At 35.0% G+C, this 18,963-nt stretch overlaps 2 protein-coding genes across 7 annotated transcripts in view; one reads left to right on the plus strand and one right to left on the minus strand.

The window, feature by feature from the left end:
- Positions 1 to 5,422, minus strand: part of LOC127834725 (deoxyribodipyrimidine photo-lyase-like) — a 137,685-nt gene extending 132,263 nt beyond the window's left edge. For all 6 annotated transcript variants that reach the window (XR_008028090.1, XR_008028088.1, XR_008028086.1 and 3 more), the window contains exon 1: positions 5,260 to 5,422. Coding sequence is in view for 1 of the 6 variants with exons in the window: in XM_052360751.1 (XP_052216711.1) it covers positions 5,260 to 5,318 (59 nt within the window). In the remaining 5 variants the exon portion in view is untranslated. The remainder of the gene's footprint in view (positions 1 to 5,259) is intronic.
- A 114-nt stretch (positions 5,423 to 5,536) lies between these two features.
- LOC127834729 (integral membrane protein 2C-like) overlaps positions 5,537 to 18,963 on the plus strand; it is a 50,372-nt gene continuing 36,945 nt past the window's right edge. Inside the window, exon 1 of the mRNA XM_052360759.1 lies at positions 5,537 to 5,743. Within this exon, the coding sequence (XP_052216719.1) occupies positions 5,669 to 5,743 (75 nt within the window). The 5' untranslated portion in view covers positions 5,537 to 5,668. The remainder of the gene's footprint in view (positions 5,744 to 18,963) is intronic.

Genomic DNA, 18,963 nt, shown 5'->3' on the forward strand with positions numbered 1-18,963 from the left:
GACCTATTGCCATTAAAATCCTGTTCAGTCTGACACTGCTAAAGTAACTTTTGACCAAACACAAACTAATGGGGCCAATGTAAACAATATGGGCATACTGACCAACTTTTTGAATTTGTTACAAGGGAAAGGTGATCTCAAAAAAAAAGAATATTATGATGAATACTTGGGAGAAAAATAAGGTTGTAGTTAAGTAACAGCTAGGGCTTGTAAGATAAATTTAATTTTTGAACGATATCAAGACAACTCTTCAACCTTTATCTCTTTCAGTGCGGGAACCGAATTTTGAAGGCCTTTGCAAACAGTTTGGCGTCTCATCAGGATCCAAACTGTTTGCTATTCTGATAGTATTCTTTGAAAAAATTTTAAGAAAATGCTAATTTAAGAAATTCTGCAGATGACATTTTAGCAGACGACAAATTTCCCAGCATGCAAAGGGTTAATCATATAAATTGCTATCCTGGTAAATGCACTAAATTCATGAGGACAATTTTTTGTGTTTGACTCTAAAAATGACCATTTTTATTAATTTGCGAATTCATTAAATCACGTTGTCATTAAGAAGAACAATTTAGTAGAGAAATAAATTTACCTCAACCTGAATAGTTGCATTAATATTCATTTTAATTGAACATTTCATGACTTAAACTTACATCACAATTGTTTGAGTTTTGGCTAACATGAAAACCAGTCAAACAAATTTGCAAAAGGCTGTTTAAAAACACATATTTGCACTTATTGGATTCAGGCCTTAAGTAACCAAATTACATTGATAACCATAAAACATAATTGAGTAAGTTCATTTTCGGAAAGATGCATATATTTAAAGGGATCTTTTCACGCTTTGGTAAATTGACAAAATTGAAAAAAGTTGTTTCAGATTCGCAAATTTTCGTTTTAGTTATGATATTTGTGAGGAAACAGTAATACTGAACATTTACCATGGTCTAATAGAGCCTATATATGCATCTTTTGACGATTTTAAAACCTAAAAATTATAAAGCGTTGCAACGCGAAACGATTGAATAATTTGAAGAGTTCTGTTTTTGTCGTTAAATTTTGTGAAACTACGAAGATTGCTTATATAAGGTATAAAATACGATCAGCATGTGTACTCGGCGGAATAGCTCAGTAGGCTAAAGCGTTTTTACTTCAGGACTCTGGCAGGACTCCAGGCGTCACTGGTTCGAAACCTGGTCCGGGCAATGTTCTTTTCCTTTTTTTAATTTTATTCTTGATTTTTTACTGGAGCTTTTACGATCCAATGTTTACATTTATCGATATAAAGCATTTAATGAATAAGTTAAAAAATGCCAAAATCTGTGAAAAGGCCCCTTTAAAAAAAAAATATTGTGAGAAAAACTCACTTACAGTTGCAAACAAAACTCATAAATAGTTATAATAATTAAAGCCCAGCTAGGCGAATAAAACCATTTTGACAGTACTTGGATGGAAAGGAGGACATCTTTTGATTTTGAGGTCAACAGATCAAAAGGTAAGATAAAATGTTTTATTTCAGAAATTTGTTTTTTCTGCATGATACCTAGAGAATGCATGGAACTGCGATTACCTAAATGGGTATGCAACTGAAAACAGCAGACAAGAAAATACTTTAAGAATTCATGTCAGTATATTACATAGCCAGTGGAATTAAAAATATTTGCTCTCACACAATATCCAGAAAGCGCTTTAACATATTATTTTTCAAAAATAAGAAAATCTGTGAATAGGTCCCTTTAAGTCAATTCTGTAATGCCTATAAACAACCATCAATGCGTATGATGGACTTTATATTGATTGTAATTAATAAATAACACGTTAATTCATGAATATTAAGACATTTTACCAATGAGTATGCATGCAGAATTTTATGCATCACTTTTGATTAATTAATATTGGTTAACGTTTATTAACCAGGTGAGATGTAGAATTGTTTGCCTCAAACAATCTCTGCAAAAATCACTTTGTATGTCTAAGTATAACTAAAACAAGATATGTGTCCATAGGGCACACATGCCCCCATTCCACTATTGTCTCAAAACTCCTCTATTGGCAAAAAACAAGCCACTATATGATCCAATCTGACCTTTGACCTTAACATGTGACCTTGACTTTTTAGGAAGGATATGGTGTTGTGACATGTTGTCCTATGATGGTTTACATTGGTGCCAAGTTCTTCAGAAATCCATCAATAAATGGCAAATAAATAGCAAAGACAGAAATATTCATGTTCAATTTGACCTTTGAGGTGTAAGTGTCACCTTGACTTTTGAGGTAGGAGACCTGTGTTTTTTCACCAGTTTGGGAATTAAAGCGGTTCCCTTTGGATTAGGAAAAATCACGTCTTTTGACTTTAAAGTGAGGCAATTTAGTGACATTGCTTTTTGGCAAAAAATGCTTTACAATTTAGAATAAAAGTGATTACAATATGACATTTAGTAAGGTTCAATGTATAGAGCTTCATGGGTGTTGAACTATTAATGTTGAGATTTTTATAAAAAAAATAATTTTTTGGAAACCTTCAAAATTCCAGAAGTGTTATTTTAAAGAAAGTCCATGGCCCATCTCTTCACCTAAAATTAATGATCTATAAGTCATGCAGGTAGACTAACACAGCAAAACTAAGGAAAGCATCTGAAAGCGTTACGTAAAAGTCTAAGGCCCATAAATTTGTCAAAAATCAATGGACCAGAATGAAACTCACACTTCATCTGTAAGTCATGTTGATATTAAGACTCACACACACAAAAATAGCTACATATCTGAAAGCATGTCATAACAAGATATGTGTTTGTCAGAAACACTATGTCCCCTTCTGCGTCGCTTTGAAGCTATCTATTTGACCTTTGATCTTGAAGGATGACCTTGACCTTTTACCACTCAAAATATGCAGTTTCATGAGATACACATGCATGCCAAATATGAAGTTGCTATCTTCAATATTGCCAAAATTATAGCAAAATGTTAAAGTTGGGGCAAACAAACACACCAACAGACAGGGCAAAAACAATATTTCCCCCACTATAGTGACTGGGGGACATAAAAAAACACGCAAAATGGTAATTATCCAGAAAATTTCTAATTACAAGGCCCATAACTTTGCTAAAACCAATGCACCAGAACGAAACTCACACTTCAGCAATATGCACTCACATAACAAAAATCAGCTAATTATCTGAAAGCATTTCATAAAAACCCTCCAGAAAACAGTACAACATGCAATTACATTCATAGAAAATTTCCCAGTCCATGGCCTATAACTCAAGAAAACATTTATTTTAAAGAAAAATCATTTTAAAGAAAAATGCTAAGTCCAATACCCATAGCTTTGCCAATAAAGAGCTGCGCCATGAGCGCATGATACGCCCGTCGTTCGCCAATGAAGTAGTAAGGTAATAAATAACCCTTTGAATCATTTTTTTACTTCAGTTTATTTGTATTTGAATACATGGTTTATTTTATAAGTACATGAGCATGGAGCGCCGTCTCCTTGACATTCAACAAAGTCCCATAACTGTGGAACAACAATTCAGAATTCCGTCAAAAACGAAAGGGGATCAGGGTTTATCAATATTAAGATTGTGTTGAAATTTGAAAAAAATCCATCGAAGGATATTTGAGCTACGGTAGGACATTCAATGAAATAACGAAATTTTGACGAACAAAGTCCCATAACTCTGGAACGACAATTCAGAATTCCGTCAAAAACGAAAGGGGATCAGGGTTTATCAATATTAAGATTGTGTTGAAATTTGAAAAAAATCCATCGAAGGATATTTGAGCTACAGTAGGACATTCAATGAAATCACGAAATTTTGACGAACAAAGTCCCATAACTCTGGAACAACAATTCAGAATTCCGTCAAAAACGAAAGGGGATCAGGGTTTATCAATATTAAGATTGTGTTGAAATTTGAAAAAAATCCATCGAAGGATATTTGAGCTACAGTAGGACATTCAATGAAATCACGAAATTTTGACGAACAAAGTCCCATAACTCTGGAACGACAATTCAGAATTCCGTCAAAAACGAAAGGGGATCAGGGTTTATCAATATTAAGATTGTGTTAAAATTTGAAGAAAATCTGTCAAAGGATATTTGACGTAGCGTACGACATTAACAGACGGACAGACGGACGCGGGGTATACCATAATACGTCCTGTCATAGACGGGCGTATAAAAATCAATGGCTGGAACATATCTCATAATTCATCTGTAAACTTGTCATGTACACGTAAGTTGATTAACACACCAAATTATCACTCAGGTCAATATAACTGTGGTTACCTTTACGAAAAAAATCTGGAAAATGGAATGCCTGACTGACAGACAATTAGTGCGACTGCTTTATGCAATCCTACCGGGCGCATGAAAAATTGAATAAGTCTCTGCACTATTGACTATCTAAAATTGATAAACAGGGCTAGGATAAAATAGATAAGAAACTTAAAACGTAAATTGCCCTTGTTAACAAATTTTGCCTCACCCCATAACACTATAATTGGTACTTAAAGGAAATTTTCACGTTTTGATAAATAGGCACAATTAAAAAAAATATTTCAGATTTACACATTTTCGTTGTGGTTATGTTTTTTACAAGGAAACAGTGAGACTGAACATTTGTTAATCTCTAAAATATAAATTATATTCATCTTTTAATGCTTAAAAAACCTGAAAATTATAAAGAGTTACAAACGCGAAAGGATTGTATAATTTGAAAAGTGCTTTCGTTATCCTTACATGTTGTGACATCACGGGGATTTCTTAAATAAAGTATCAAATACAAGAAACCTCATATCAGCACAGATTGCAAAGTGGTTTCAGTGATAAATTTATACTCAAAAGGGTTAGTGGTTCAAGCCCAGGTGTGGATCTTTTTTATGGAACTCATTAGTTCCGATGTTATCCAGTTAAAGGATTCAATAACAATCTTTAAAACATACAAAAATCTGTGAAAATGACCCTTTCCTGCAATTAATAACACGTTTAAAAAAAACTGTAAAATTAACAATCAAAAGGACTACTTAACTTCTGATGAACACCGCACGTGAAACCAACAAAATATGCGGAGAGGCATATTGACACAGTGGATTATAATTTCTATGTGATTACAATATGGTGTTGTGTAACCACGAATAGCGCTTTGTTATGTAACATAATTTCAACATAAAACGTTATTGTTTTGAATGCAATTCGATTGCAAGAAACAGAAATAATAAAACCGAATCGATTAGCACACTTTCATAACATGACATTACCTTTTCAAAGATACACGCTGCTTAAAAGATCTGCACACATTTGTTGTTACGCAGAGCATTACAACGTTATGAATATACAACTTTAGGATCACATTTGTACGAAAAGATCAGTATTTTGAAACCCGAATAATTTTAATTAAAAACATGCATTCGGTTCAGATATAAAATAATTTAATCAAATTTCATTACATCAACAATTTTCGCTTAGATAACACATTAAATATTTGTATAAACACAAAATAAGGATTATGTTTTTTGTTAAATTAAAATTCTATATTTGTATACGTCACTGAAACCGGAACAAAAATAAACAAAAAAGAAGGACGACTGATGTAGTTTCGTAGAATTCGACAGAGAACAAGAGTCTTTATTTTGTTAATTGTGTGCATCTCATTCGCATAAAATCAAGATGACGATAATCAAAATCACTAAAGACGGAAAATTTGTGGGAAAGAAAAAGGCTGATGAGGTCATTGTGCCATTGGTAAGTTTTTTTAACACATGTACTGATGTAGAATTCCCGTTTCATACTTGTCACAGACACAGGTCAGGGTGAAAAAATTGTGCGGCCAGTCCAGGACTCGAACCCGGGATACATCGCTTACAGGGCGAGTGCTCTCCCGACTGAGCTAACCGGGCCTCCACACAACTGCTCCCCTTACGAGACCAAGTTCAGACCATGAAATACACCCCCACTTGAATATGTATTTGTCCTCGAATACAGGGATTCTGGGTGATATATAATTAACCATGGGCCTCCGTATGAGTATACCCAGATAAAGTCACGGACCCACAGGGGTTTTTTTTAGAGAAAGGGGAAGACACTGGACGCTGGGTGAAAGGGGAAAAAAGAGTGCGAAAGAGACATATTAGGGGAAAAAATAAAAACTGTTCATTTCAATGTCTATAACTCATCAAAAGAGGCTTGTCTCCGTCCTTTTTGTTCTTAAACACATTTAACACGTATTAAAGTCAAAGTCCTTAATTAAGTTGCAGGTGTAGATCTAATTATGGGAAATGTTTTCAACTATATTTCTGTACTGGGGCCGGGGGACGATGTCAATTTTGTGATTTCAATTTCATGATGAATGGGTTGACGATCTTGATCTGCTACTGTATTGGAAGGGAAAGGAGCAGCAGCTGCAGATTGTCTACTTTCACTTTCACAATGTTCGATGTTGATTACCTCAGAATCCTGATGGGTTATAACGGTTTTCGTTGATTCTTTCTTAAAAAATGCCTCGATGCGTTCAGTATCTTCCAATTCCGAATGTTTTATTTTGTTTGTGTAAGAACGCCAATTGTGAGACATTTTTTTCTGTTTTCACGTTTATATCTTGGCTTGCACATAGCCCGGATGAAAATTCGACTGGTTTCTGGTAATTTATTGACGAAACACCCTTCTCGCGCAAGACCGGTATCCAGTTAAATAGTCACATGATTATTACGATTAGTTGCCCAGTTTACATAACGTCATGCATGCCATACGTCCCGGATTGTCCGGGACAGTCCCGGAAATGAAGAACTTGTCCCGCTGTCCCGGAAATCTGTCAAATGTCCCGGAATTTACAAAATCCATAAATACATGTACCTTATCTTAAGCTTAACTGCACCTCGAATCTGTGTATATCTGCAGCGTCTCCATGACAATGCCTACCCGAATAGGCAGACTACGCTACGTGTCAAAATCGATCAATTAACAGGGGTCCTGTTATTATATCGATTGTCTCACGTTCGCGGTCAAACCGAAAAGGCGGCATTGTTTAATGTGGTTGTAAATTGACTTTAATCTACTACGTCATTATTTCCCGCTGCGTAAGGGCAAAGAATAGTTGTTCACACATCTTAAGTCCAATATCGCTGAGTAAAAAATTAAAAGCAGTTTATGTTCGCACGTTTAACCGACAAAGAAGTTGAGTAAAAAAGAAAGCATATAAAAACGTCATCCTCACTAGGTTTATTATTGTCTTGTTCTAAACCCCCAGTAAACATAACGTTAAAAAAACTATTGTGAATTGATTTGAGTTGACGATCTTACGGTACTGTATTGTTGTATTTTTTTTATTATATAAATGTTATAAATGAATAAAGGCGTATCAACAACTACGCGTTACACACACCGGTCTTAATAACAATAACGCAGTGACGTCACCATCTATGTTTAGAACGCTTACACTGAAAACACGTGGCCTGTATCTAGTAACGGAAGTAGAAATGTTTAATTTGACGTTAATAGGTCAAGTGTATTTCGGATAGGCTTTCGAACTTTTGCTATTAACGATGCGAAACAAAAAAAAACGTACCAAAAATGCATATGTCTATAAATATCGCTACATTTTATACATGTCCCGGAAAATCGGCAAAAGTCCCGGACAATTTAACTCAATGTCCCGGAATTGGTCTCAAAAATTATGGCATGTATGCATAACGTTATTTAAGAGCTATATTTAGAATAACTGGGATTCCCAGATTTTTTGTGTTCGTCTGATGAGAGAGAGAAAGATCGTTGTACATGGTGCAAATTTCTTTGAGAGAAAATATTATATTTTGGTGAAAAATGATATTTTTTTGGGTGGGGAAATTGTATTTTGAGGGGAAAAATTCTGGTAGGGGAAGACGCCGTCACTTTCTTAGTAAAAAAAATCCCTGACCCACATTGGTCACCAAATGTCACAGGGTGAGAAAATTGTGCGGCCAGTCCAGGACTCAAACCCGGGACACATCGCTTACAGGGCGAGTGCTCTCCCGACTGAGCTAACCGGGCCACCTCACAACTTCTCCCCTTACTTGACCAAGTTCAGACCGTGACATACAGTCAATCTTGTATTAAGAAACCACTCAAGGGAGTAATCAAAAGTGGTCTCTTAATAAAATGGTCTTTAAATAAAAAAGGCCATTCTGGAAGAATGCTTACCCTCAATTTTAATCTATATGTAGCGACCGAACTGACTTGACCGCCGTCTTGTTCTCGCTTCTGTCACAATGCAAATAGTGTGTTGAAATAACCATTAATATCTAACGTTATTTTACCGCAATTCCATTTATTGTTGATTTTTTTCAAATAAAAAGTGATTAAACTGTGTTGCTTTATCATTTTTATTGCAGGAATGTGATAATTATCGCCGCAAACGACGATTTAAATTTTCGTTATTTCCATTTGCGCATTCGGCTTCGGCCATTTTGAACACTTTGCACTGTTTGGAAAAACTGTCACATGATTTGCAAAGGATTATGGGTAGTGAAGCAGTTAACGCAAATAGAACAACAACATTCTTGCGCAGCGTTCCATGTACAAAACTTCGTAAAATTTGTCTTTTAACCCTTGTTTAATCATTAAATTTGCTCTCAGTCGGTGGTTTTTACTAAAATACAAATAATTCCAACTGTTCCGTGGGTAAGTTTAATGAATTACTTGAAATAACAATCATTTCTCTACTTTAAAATATTAAGGTCATGACCCAAATATGCAGCGAAATATCTTTTCGGCTTTCATTTTCTGAATGAGTAATCGGATTTCGTAAACCGGAAGTATGTCTGAAATCGATAAATATAGTAAACAAAATTCGGATACGTAAACACACATTTAATTACACGCTGTTATCCTATTGTTTAACAAATAAAATCAGGTAAGTGACTTACAAGAGGGCATCTTTGTCATTTTTGATAGTAATTTTGTCAAATTAAAATATTGATTGCTATTAATATTAAAAAATAAATAAAAATGATAATAAATAAAACAAATACTACACATTGTCACCTGAGAGAGTATTATTTTTGTAACTGTTTGCATGTATTTTTTTTCCTGAGAGAGTATTATTTTATAACTGTTTGCATGTATTTTTTTGTTAATAAACACTGTAATTTGTTTGTAAACTTTGACAATTACTTGTTTGTTTATTTGTTGTTACAATTTGTTTTTAGTTTGATGTTGACAGTGTTTTGGCTCGACCAGGTGGACACGGTGTTCAATACCCCATGCGCCTATAACGTGGACATTGATGCCCATCGCCTCCATTACTAGTAAGTATTTTGAATCAATAATTTCTTTTTTTTTCAGCAAATCATGGAGGAATTAACATATAGATCCTTAATTGACATGATAAAAGGTGATTCATTAGAGGCATCATGTCAATATCTTCTTGGCAAATGTAAGGCAAGCACATCATATAAGACCCTACAGTCTCAAGTGGCAACAATAAACAAAAAGTATCAGACTTTAAATAAAAGTAAATCAACTGTTGCAGGAAAATTAAAGCTAGAGGAGTTTCTTAACGCTAAATACCATTACCCAGTTACAATGACAGATGCTGGTTCTTGTAAGTTGGAGTCGAATCGAAGCTTGCCTTTTTATAAATCTGACAATATTGATTTCAAGAATGAGATTTATAAAAGTGTAGCTAAAAGTCTTGCATGTGAATTGAACAGTGTTGCAGAAAAGAATAAGAAATTGAGTGAACAGTTAGAGGAAACTATAGAAAAAAATGATGAACTAAATAGCAGTCTTGACAAAAGCCTTGAAAAAATTGAAATCTCAAAAAAAGCTTTGAAAGGAACCACATGTAGAGAAAACTATTACAGGGAAAAAGTTCTAAAACTAGATTGTAATGACAATGACGTGGCTTCATCCTGTACATGTAAAAATGCAAAAGATGATATAAAATGTTTGAATGATGAAATAAAAAGGAAAGACGGTGAGATAAGAAATTTAAAAATACAAATCGATGAGCTTTCCATTGAAAATGATAGTTTGAAAGCTGTAGAGGAAGCAATTATTTTTAATGAACAATCAAATTCGTATAATATCAAACTACATAACTGCGTGTATGATTTGTTGAACTTTCAAGTTTCTTGCGAGGATGTTCCAAATGTAATAAACACTGTTTGCAAATTACTAAATAAAAAACCAAACAAATTGCCATGTCCTCGCACTATCAGTAACTGGTCTCTAGAAAGGTCTATCATTGCCCGACAGCATATTGCTGACATGTCTGAAAAGGCCAACACTACATTGCACACCGATGAAGCGTCAAAATATGGGCAAAAATGGGGTGCATTTGCCAGTAGGGACGAGGAAGGCAATTATATATTGCTGGGATTAAGGGAAATGGCCAATAAGTCTTCAAGCGACTCACTTGAGACTTTCAAAAAAATCCTAGCCGACATTGATAGCAGCATTGAAGAAAACAGCGAGGCGAGTGCAAAGATCTTAACAAACATTCGCAACACCATGAGTGACAGAGCAAGCACTGAAACAAAGTTTAATGATCTGTTGAAGCAGTATCGTGAAGAAATTCTCCCCAAAGTGTTTGAAAACTATGAGAGGATGAGTGAGGAAAGCCAGCAGGCACTTTCAAGAATGAACAATTTTTTTTGTGGGCTCCATACACTTGTTCACATGGCTGATGTTTCCCAGAAAGCTATTTATGACACGGAACAAAACTATTTTAAAGGGAATGCACCCATACATAATCCTATATTCAGAAAGGCAGGTCAGTCAGGAACTGTTCGATGTATAATGACGGCATGTAAGGCTTTCGCTAGGCGAGGTGATCAAAAAAGTGGGTGCCATCAAGGGTATAAAACATTCATTTCAAGTTTCTTAAAAGAAAACAATCTTTTATCTCTTCCATTAGAACCTCTTCGTGGTAACATATTTAATATATTATTCTCAAATGCTGGTCACATTTTTTTCTTGAAAAATACCATGATTGAATATTTAGAAAAATGTAGTTCATTGAATGGACTTTTGGAAAGTGTTTTGAGTGATTTAAAAACAGATTTTTATATTAGTGGTTGCAAAGCACTTGGCTTAATTTCGAAATGTATCACAACTCCATTGTGGAGAGTCATGGAAAACAAGGATGTTTCAATTTCCGACATGAACTCCCATTATCAAAGGCTGGTAGAGTATATTGAACATGCGGAAAATGATTTGGATACTTTCATGAAAGGTGAAATGGCTCTTTTCCCAGACGTTCCTGTGAAAAAGGACAAAGTGTACGAGGCAATAGTTTCCCCGTCTGCAGATGATAACCATGTGCGAATTATCCTTGGAGTTGTCCTGCCCTCACTGGTTATTCTTATCAGGCGCCAATACAAAGATCATCTTCCTGGGGGAACACATGAACAAATCAACAAAGAGCAAACAAAAAGTGTTGACAAGCATAATAAATTTCCAGAACGCGTCTTCAGCTACGTTGATCACATTTTAAAAACTAAGCCAAATATTTCAACAATGGCACTTGAAGCACAAATTGCATTTAGCGTGAATAAAACCAGTGAGTGGCTTGATGCACAGGAAAACAAGGACGACATTATTAAAAGAAGCAGAGCGGAAGTGAAAAAGGAGAGAGAGAGATTCAAAAGGAGGTCTGAAGAAATTTTAAAGAACAGACTTGAAAAACAGCAGGAAGATTTCAGGAAGAAAGAAGAGCAAGAGAAACGAAGAGTAGAGAAATTAGAGAAGGAGACCATCGACATGCTATTTTATGGGTTGTGGCAAAATGAAGAACAGATAGAGGAGGAATTGAGTAAAATAGAATCAGAGAGAGAGAGAATAGATGCACTTAAAGTTCAATTAAGATTTAGAAAAAATGTTTTCAAACAGTCTGTGCCAGACAGCAATGTTTATGCATTTAGCAAACTAATAAATGGCAAAAGGCAAAATTTAACATCTAATGAACTAAAACAGAATGTAAAACAATTAGTTAAAATGTCCTTTAACACACCATCCCCTGAGCAACCACATTGGCTAGTTTCAAAAACAGTGGAACACAGATTTTCAGATGAAAATGCACCGACGGGCTTCACATGGTACACTGGAAAGGTTATTTCGCAGGTATATTATTGTAACTGTACATTTATAAATTGTATAACAAGAGATATGTTAATGAGAAACACAATACTCCCTTCTGCACTGCTTTGAAGGCATATATTTGACCTTGAAGGATGACCTTGACCTTTCAACTCTCAAAATGTGCAACTCCATGAGACATATGCATGCCAAATATGAAGTTGCTATCTTTAATATTGCAAAAGTTATGCCCAATGTTTAAGTTTCCGGACGGACAGACTGACTGACGGACAGACAGACGGACCGACTGACGGACAGTTTTACAATTACATGCCATCCTTCGGGAGCATAAAAAGTTGTGTATGTTGAAGGTAATGCTTACATTATCCAACATAAAATGCAATATACAAAACTATGGTTATTTTCTTTTCCAGGTACTGGGCTTCCCCGAATGGTTCAATGTTGTGTATGAACACGATGAAGCAGTCTACACGGCCAAGCTGTCTGCAGAGATGCACGCTGGGGACATCATTTTGAAAGCATAACAATATCTGATTTTAACGATATTCTGTATTTACTGTGTATGTAAAGGCAATATTATACACAATCAATATAATGTTTATTTTTATATGTCCATGGAATTGCGGTAAAATATTTGTATAAAAGGATCATTGTTCGGTGGCTAAAATTTTATGATTATTTCATAATTATATCATAATGTATACAGTGTCATAACAACGCTTAGATTTTTAGCAAAATTTCAAAATTGTTTCATTTTGGAGTTTTATTTTATCAATGCCTCCTTAAAATGTAACATACAAGTAAGTTTGTGAAGAGATACAAGAGATGTTTACTGCAGACAAAAATAGGCAGAAAATTTGGCAGAAAAAATCGAAAATTTGCAATATTCAAAATGTGATATCTCCAGCTATACTCAATGGATTTTGAAAATTCTTTCTGTTTTGTGTTTCTCTTATCAGGAGCTTTCATTTGATATGCAACATCACCATATTTAAGAAAAATAAAAAAATGGGTTTCAGTCGCGACTATATGAAGGATAATCTATTTTGTCAACAATGATTTTATTTTTTATAATAAAATGAATATAAACACAATACATAAACAATATTTTACTTATAATGTGCAGGGTTTTTTTGGCCCGATTTTATAGCCGAAATTCGGCTATGTTCCCAATCCCAAAAAGTAAACTTTTTTCCCAAAATGTGGCAAAAAATTCCCAATTTCCCCCCCAAAAAAAAAATTTTTTTTTTTTTTTTTTTAGAAAGAAGTCTAATGTGTATTTTATCTCAATTTTAATTCAATAACATCTAACAAAGTATTATATGATTTTGTTCTTTTAATTTGAATGATTATAAAGGGTTATATCAAATTTAGTATTTCCCTAATCAGTGGACTTTTCGTGTGGAAAAAAAGGCTAATGAATTTATTTTCCGAATTTCATGAAAGTGCCGATAAAATTCCCAATTCTGAAGCCATGGGCTATCTTCCCAAAAAGTGGGAAAAAAACCCTGGTGTGTTTTATTTTTTCACTTATTATAAATTATCATATGTTATAAATGTGTACAAATTTATTTGCAAAAACAACATAGGCAAGGAAATATTTTTCGCGTTTGTTTTCACCTGACACATAGTTTTCCACGTCTTCAAGCACCTCGGCTTTACGCTTAAGAATGTTCTGAATTTGAGTTTTACTGACTCCAAACTCATCTGCAATTTTACATGCACTTTTACTCTTGGACAATTCCAAAACCCGAATTTTCTCGTTCAACGTTAACACTTTTCGTTTTGACATTTTAATTTCTGCATGTACGCTTAAGGAAATCTGACTCGATTATGATATACATAATGTGCTGCAAAAAATTAAAACACGTCAATTGAAACAAACAAACAGACCTGATTGGAAAATTTATTAAGTAAATAACAGTGTGATTGGCTAACAAATATCTACTAATTAGCATAATTACAAATTTGTAATGTACGCATTTCGACAGATGTTGCCGATTAATAGTTTATTTTCCGCACTTCTCAGGAAATGTTTGTCGCGTACAGTGCATTGTTTCTGCACCTGTTATCTATACTCGAGAAAAATCGGCGTTGTCTCTTAACGTTCAACATAGTAAACTTTTTAAGCTGTAGACTGTGCGTAAAACGTTCCTCTATTATTGAACTCAATAAATTGATATGCAGTCTACAACAATACCGGTCAGAACCGGTCAACGAGACAAAGCATAATCATAATGGTTGGTGTGAAAACAAAGCAGCGGTGTAACAGTACATCATATCGGCTTAGATAAGCAATTAACACAGATTTGTCCCTGAAAGATCAGTACATTAACCACTTTTACCTCCTAGTGGTCGCTTAATTCAAGATTTGGACATCAAAATACATAGAAATCAGCGGTCACTGGTCGCATAAGACAAAAGTCGCTGAATACAATATAATTATATAGCGAAAAAGCTCTGTGGGATTTCAAAATCGTCGCATAAGACAAAGGTCGCTTAATACAAGTGGTCGCATCCACAAGATTGACTGTACTTCATAGGCTAAGACATAGTCAGACACTTTAACCACGTCGCTAAAGAGCTAGCTCTTCAGCGACGTGGTTAAAGTGTCAGACTACCACTCTGGAGGTCGTGGGTCCGATCCCCGGCCTGAGCTCAGTATTTTCACAATAATGGCGATGAGGCAAAAAAAAGTACTGTGAATGCGGGAGTCAGTCTGAGCTGTTTAATGGTTTCTTGTAGGGCAATGCGGTAGCAAGACATGCTGTAGCGGGCGTGTCTGGGCCTTGAAATATTAAAAGGGGGAGGAGTGTAGTAAAAGTAAGGTCACCTCCAACAGCCTTGCTGTTGGGATAGCTCTTTAGCGACGTGGTTTAAGTGTCTGACTACCACTATGGAGGTCATGTGTCAGGGTTGGCACCAATCGACCGCCCCCGGTTTTAACCGGCGGTTTTTACCGGTTAAAACCGCCCCGGTCAATACTCCCGAAGTGGTCGTTACTGGTCAATACTGGTCGATTTATCTTTACCTCCATTTTTGATTAATATTCCATGCCTAATTAAACAATATTGATAATATCAATTAAAAAGACATGTTGCCAATAATATCATAAGCTATTTATACCCACTATTTTATACCTGTTCATGCAATTTGTAGGCCAATCTTTAAAAAAATTTCAAATTAGTCAAAGTTGGTCAATTGGATTTTTCTGGTCAATTGAACTTTTTTTCAATTCTAATGAATTATTAATGCTCAGATAATTCTGTGCTTGATTCAACAAGAACCTTTCAATTACTGTGTATGAGTTGTTCCTCATGCCCCACTGTCCCCACAGTCTTCTTACAATTCTGACCTCTACAGGTTGGGGCATCCAAAACTGATAATAGGGCCTTAAATGGCACCTTTTTGACACAACCCTTACTTGTCATGTATTCTTGCATAGATTTCTTTAAATACTTTTTAAACAAAATAGTCAAAAAATCTTTTATTTTCCATTAATATAAAAATAAACAACATAATAAGAAATAATTATTTAAAGAAAAAATAATTTAAAAGAAGAGTCTAGAGTAGACCCACAATTGGAAAACATTTTTTATTGTCAAAATCAAGAACTTTGATTGCTTATTCATTTGAATACCAATTGAACTTTAAAATATGAAAGGAAAAAAACCCTCTTAGTCTTAATACAGAAAGAAGACAAGTTAGAAGTAACTATTTAATTAATAGCAAGTAATCTCCTTTTGTGTGAGTGATATGAAATAGCTTAAGGGATGATTTGTTTCATTGTCAATATGAGAGACATAACACTGCATGCATTTTATTACCAATTAAGGCTTAGGGGCCAAATTTATGACCCTAGAAAACACAAGAGTTCTGTTTGTCCATCTGCTTATCAAATAGATATATCAATAGATAAGTGGAATACTTTGGTACCTACAACAGTAATAATACTTTAGTAACAGATGTGATACACTGAGATAAAGATATTGCCTTAGTCCTTATGTATTTGAGGCCGTTTCCATAAATACTAAAGAAGTAATTTTTACAGCTTTAAAGATTTTTTTTACAATAAATAACTTTTAAAAAAGTTAATCAATTACAGAATAATTATTGATTTAATGTGAAAAAGCTCCTTTGTGATGTTTAATTGCTACAATTTTCAATTGAGCTGTAATGACCAGTATTGATCGGTTTTAACCTGGTATTGACCGCTGGCCCGGTCAATATGCCAAACCTGTCGTGGGTTCAATCCCCGGCCTGAGCTCAGTATTTTCACAATAATGGTGACGAGGTAAAAAGGTACTGTGAATGCGGGAGTTGGTCTGAGCTGTTTAATGGTTTCTGGTAGGGCCATGCGGTAGCAAGACATGCTGTAGCGGGCGTGTCTGGGCCTTGAATCATTAAAAGGGGGAGGAGTGTAGTAAAAAGTAAGGTCACTTCTAATAGCCTTGCTGTTGGGCTAGCTCTTGAGCGACGTGGTTAAAGTGTCGGACTACCACTCTGGAGGTCGTGGGTTCAATCCCCGGCCTGAGCTCAGTATTTTCACAATTCTTCAATTTTCTTGTTTTAATCATCTTTGAAATTATTAACTGTATTTTACTTATTTTGTTGTGAAAAGTTTTGTTTTCACGAGTAGCACTCAATTTGTCATTGTCGGCTTGGGTATACTCAAACCCAGTTGACTCGCGGGTCGGGTTGACTCGCTGTATTTCATTAGCTCCCTTTAGATTATGTTTATAAACAAACCTGCGTGACCTACTTGTCCAATTTGACGGAAAATATCTCTCGCTACAGGTTGGAATCTACTTTTGGTAATGAAATGTCGTAAAACTCGGACTTTAACAATATTAGAATTTTTATAGTTCAGTTAATCGTCATAATGAAGAAATACTACAGTGCTTGAAACTAACTGTGCTACAGTACACTCCACGCGTTTTCCCCCAAAAACGCGCTCCCTCCGCGGGTTTTTTCTGCTAGCGAGTGTTCACGCGGCGTTGGAAGAGCGAGGTGAACTCGATAAAACGCTCGGCGTTACGCCGCGTTCGCTAATTCCCGCGGCGTGTATTACTTTAGGCTAGTCGGTAAATGCAGACACCTTCCGTTCTTATCAGTGATCGCCACGCAACGCCGCGTTAGCAGTGTGCTACTGGGCATGCCAAAAAATAAAAACATTGTTATAATAAATTGTTTAAATACTGTAGTACATGTATAAAAAGATAATTGTATAGAAAATTAATACGTATAAAAAATATGTTTTTTAATTCACAGGTACGTCTACAATATGAATTAGTCTAATATAATACATTTGACAAATTAATATTTAAATCATAACACATACGACACAAGAATAAATGTTCCGTAAAATTTCCAAATGAGAATAATAATTAGTAATCCGAAACACACTACGATTTTTAATTGTTAACACGACGTTTACAAATGCTTCCAATATACAGTCATGTATATTTCCCGACAAAAGCGCGCGAAAATTATGCTGCAATGTACAAGGTCAAGGTACAATGTGTACTCCTGCAAAGCGTGCGTGTATTGATTTTTTTGATACAAACTTTGTAGCGCAGAGAACATTGTTGATTTCGGTTAAAAGTTTCTTTGGTATTTATTAACGAAATTATATCGCGAATAAGTTGATATTTCCTCTAAAATAATTTCAAATCGAACACGCCGAATCTTTATCGTTACGGTATTTTAGTAGAGTAATTATTTTAACACTAATTGTACTGTAAACTGATTACAGAAGACATCTGGGCGGAACTGGATTTTAAGTGTTTGACGTTATGAAAACACGCAAAGCTTGTCTACTGACCTATTGTGTAGACTGCTGTATTCGGTGTTTTGACAAAAGGGATTAACATGTGTGAATGTCACTCTGCCGATTTGGTCCATAATTACTGGTAAACATTGTTTAGAATGTCGACGCAACAAGAATACAACTGTGAATATTAAATGCAATAATCAACTCAATAGTTACCACCTTTTAGCAATCAATGGAATAACCTACAAACAAAGAGAAAATCAATGCATTAGCGAGCAGAGAATAGACTTTGTTCCGACAATTAAAACCATTCCTTACGCATTCGTTGAATGTTTACTTGAGTAAATTATGCCTTTAGACAGGAAGCGGCTTTTCTTTGATTACGTCAAACTGTCAATTCACACAGATTTGCGAGATTTTTAGGGTCCTTGGTCATTTGTATACATGTTCATTATAGAAAATCACCTGCTAACATGAAAACTTTGGATTAAATTATCAAAATAAAAACAATGTTGCAAACTGTGTTTATATTAATTGGTAAGTATTAGTTAAAAGACGACGTTTTGTGTGTCGTAAATCAACGAGTTTTCTATACAACCACAACTACTTCTACAACCACGTCGGGATCGATCTATCTTGGTTGTTTTTTTTAATTTTAAATATTATACTACATGTACATGTATGTACTTGTAATAAATGTAATTTTATTTGAAAATCAGGAAGTCAAACAAAATTAAATTGATCGTTATCTCGTAAAACGCGGAGTTTCCCCCGCGTTGCCAACGCCGAGGGCCGCCGCGTCGGTTTATCAGTTTTGCCGATCGTTAACCGCCGCGTCCAAAATCATGCAAACGCCGCGTATAGCGGGATTTTCTTAATCTCCCTCCAGGTCGAAACCCGCGGAGTATGGAGGGAAATTGGGGAAAACGCGTGGAGTGTACTGTATTTATTTTATTTGATGTCTTAAATTCCATATATTTAAATTGTTTTATATGTTATTGATTGTTTTTTCAAATGATATGTCGGATCTTTGATATTCATGTTAAATTTAATATTGGTGCTGTTTAACCTATTAACCGCGAATCTACCAGGCGAAAAAATAAACAGCAATGGCGGA

The sequence above is a fragment of the Dreissena polymorpha genome, chromosome 6 (genome assembly GCF_020536995.1).
Source record: "Dreissena polymorpha isolate Duluth1 chromosome 6, UMN_Dpol_1.0, whole genome shotgun sequence".
Taxonomy (NCBI): Eukaryota; Metazoa; Mollusca; class Bivalvia; order Myida; family Dreissenidae; genus Dreissena; species Dreissena polymorpha.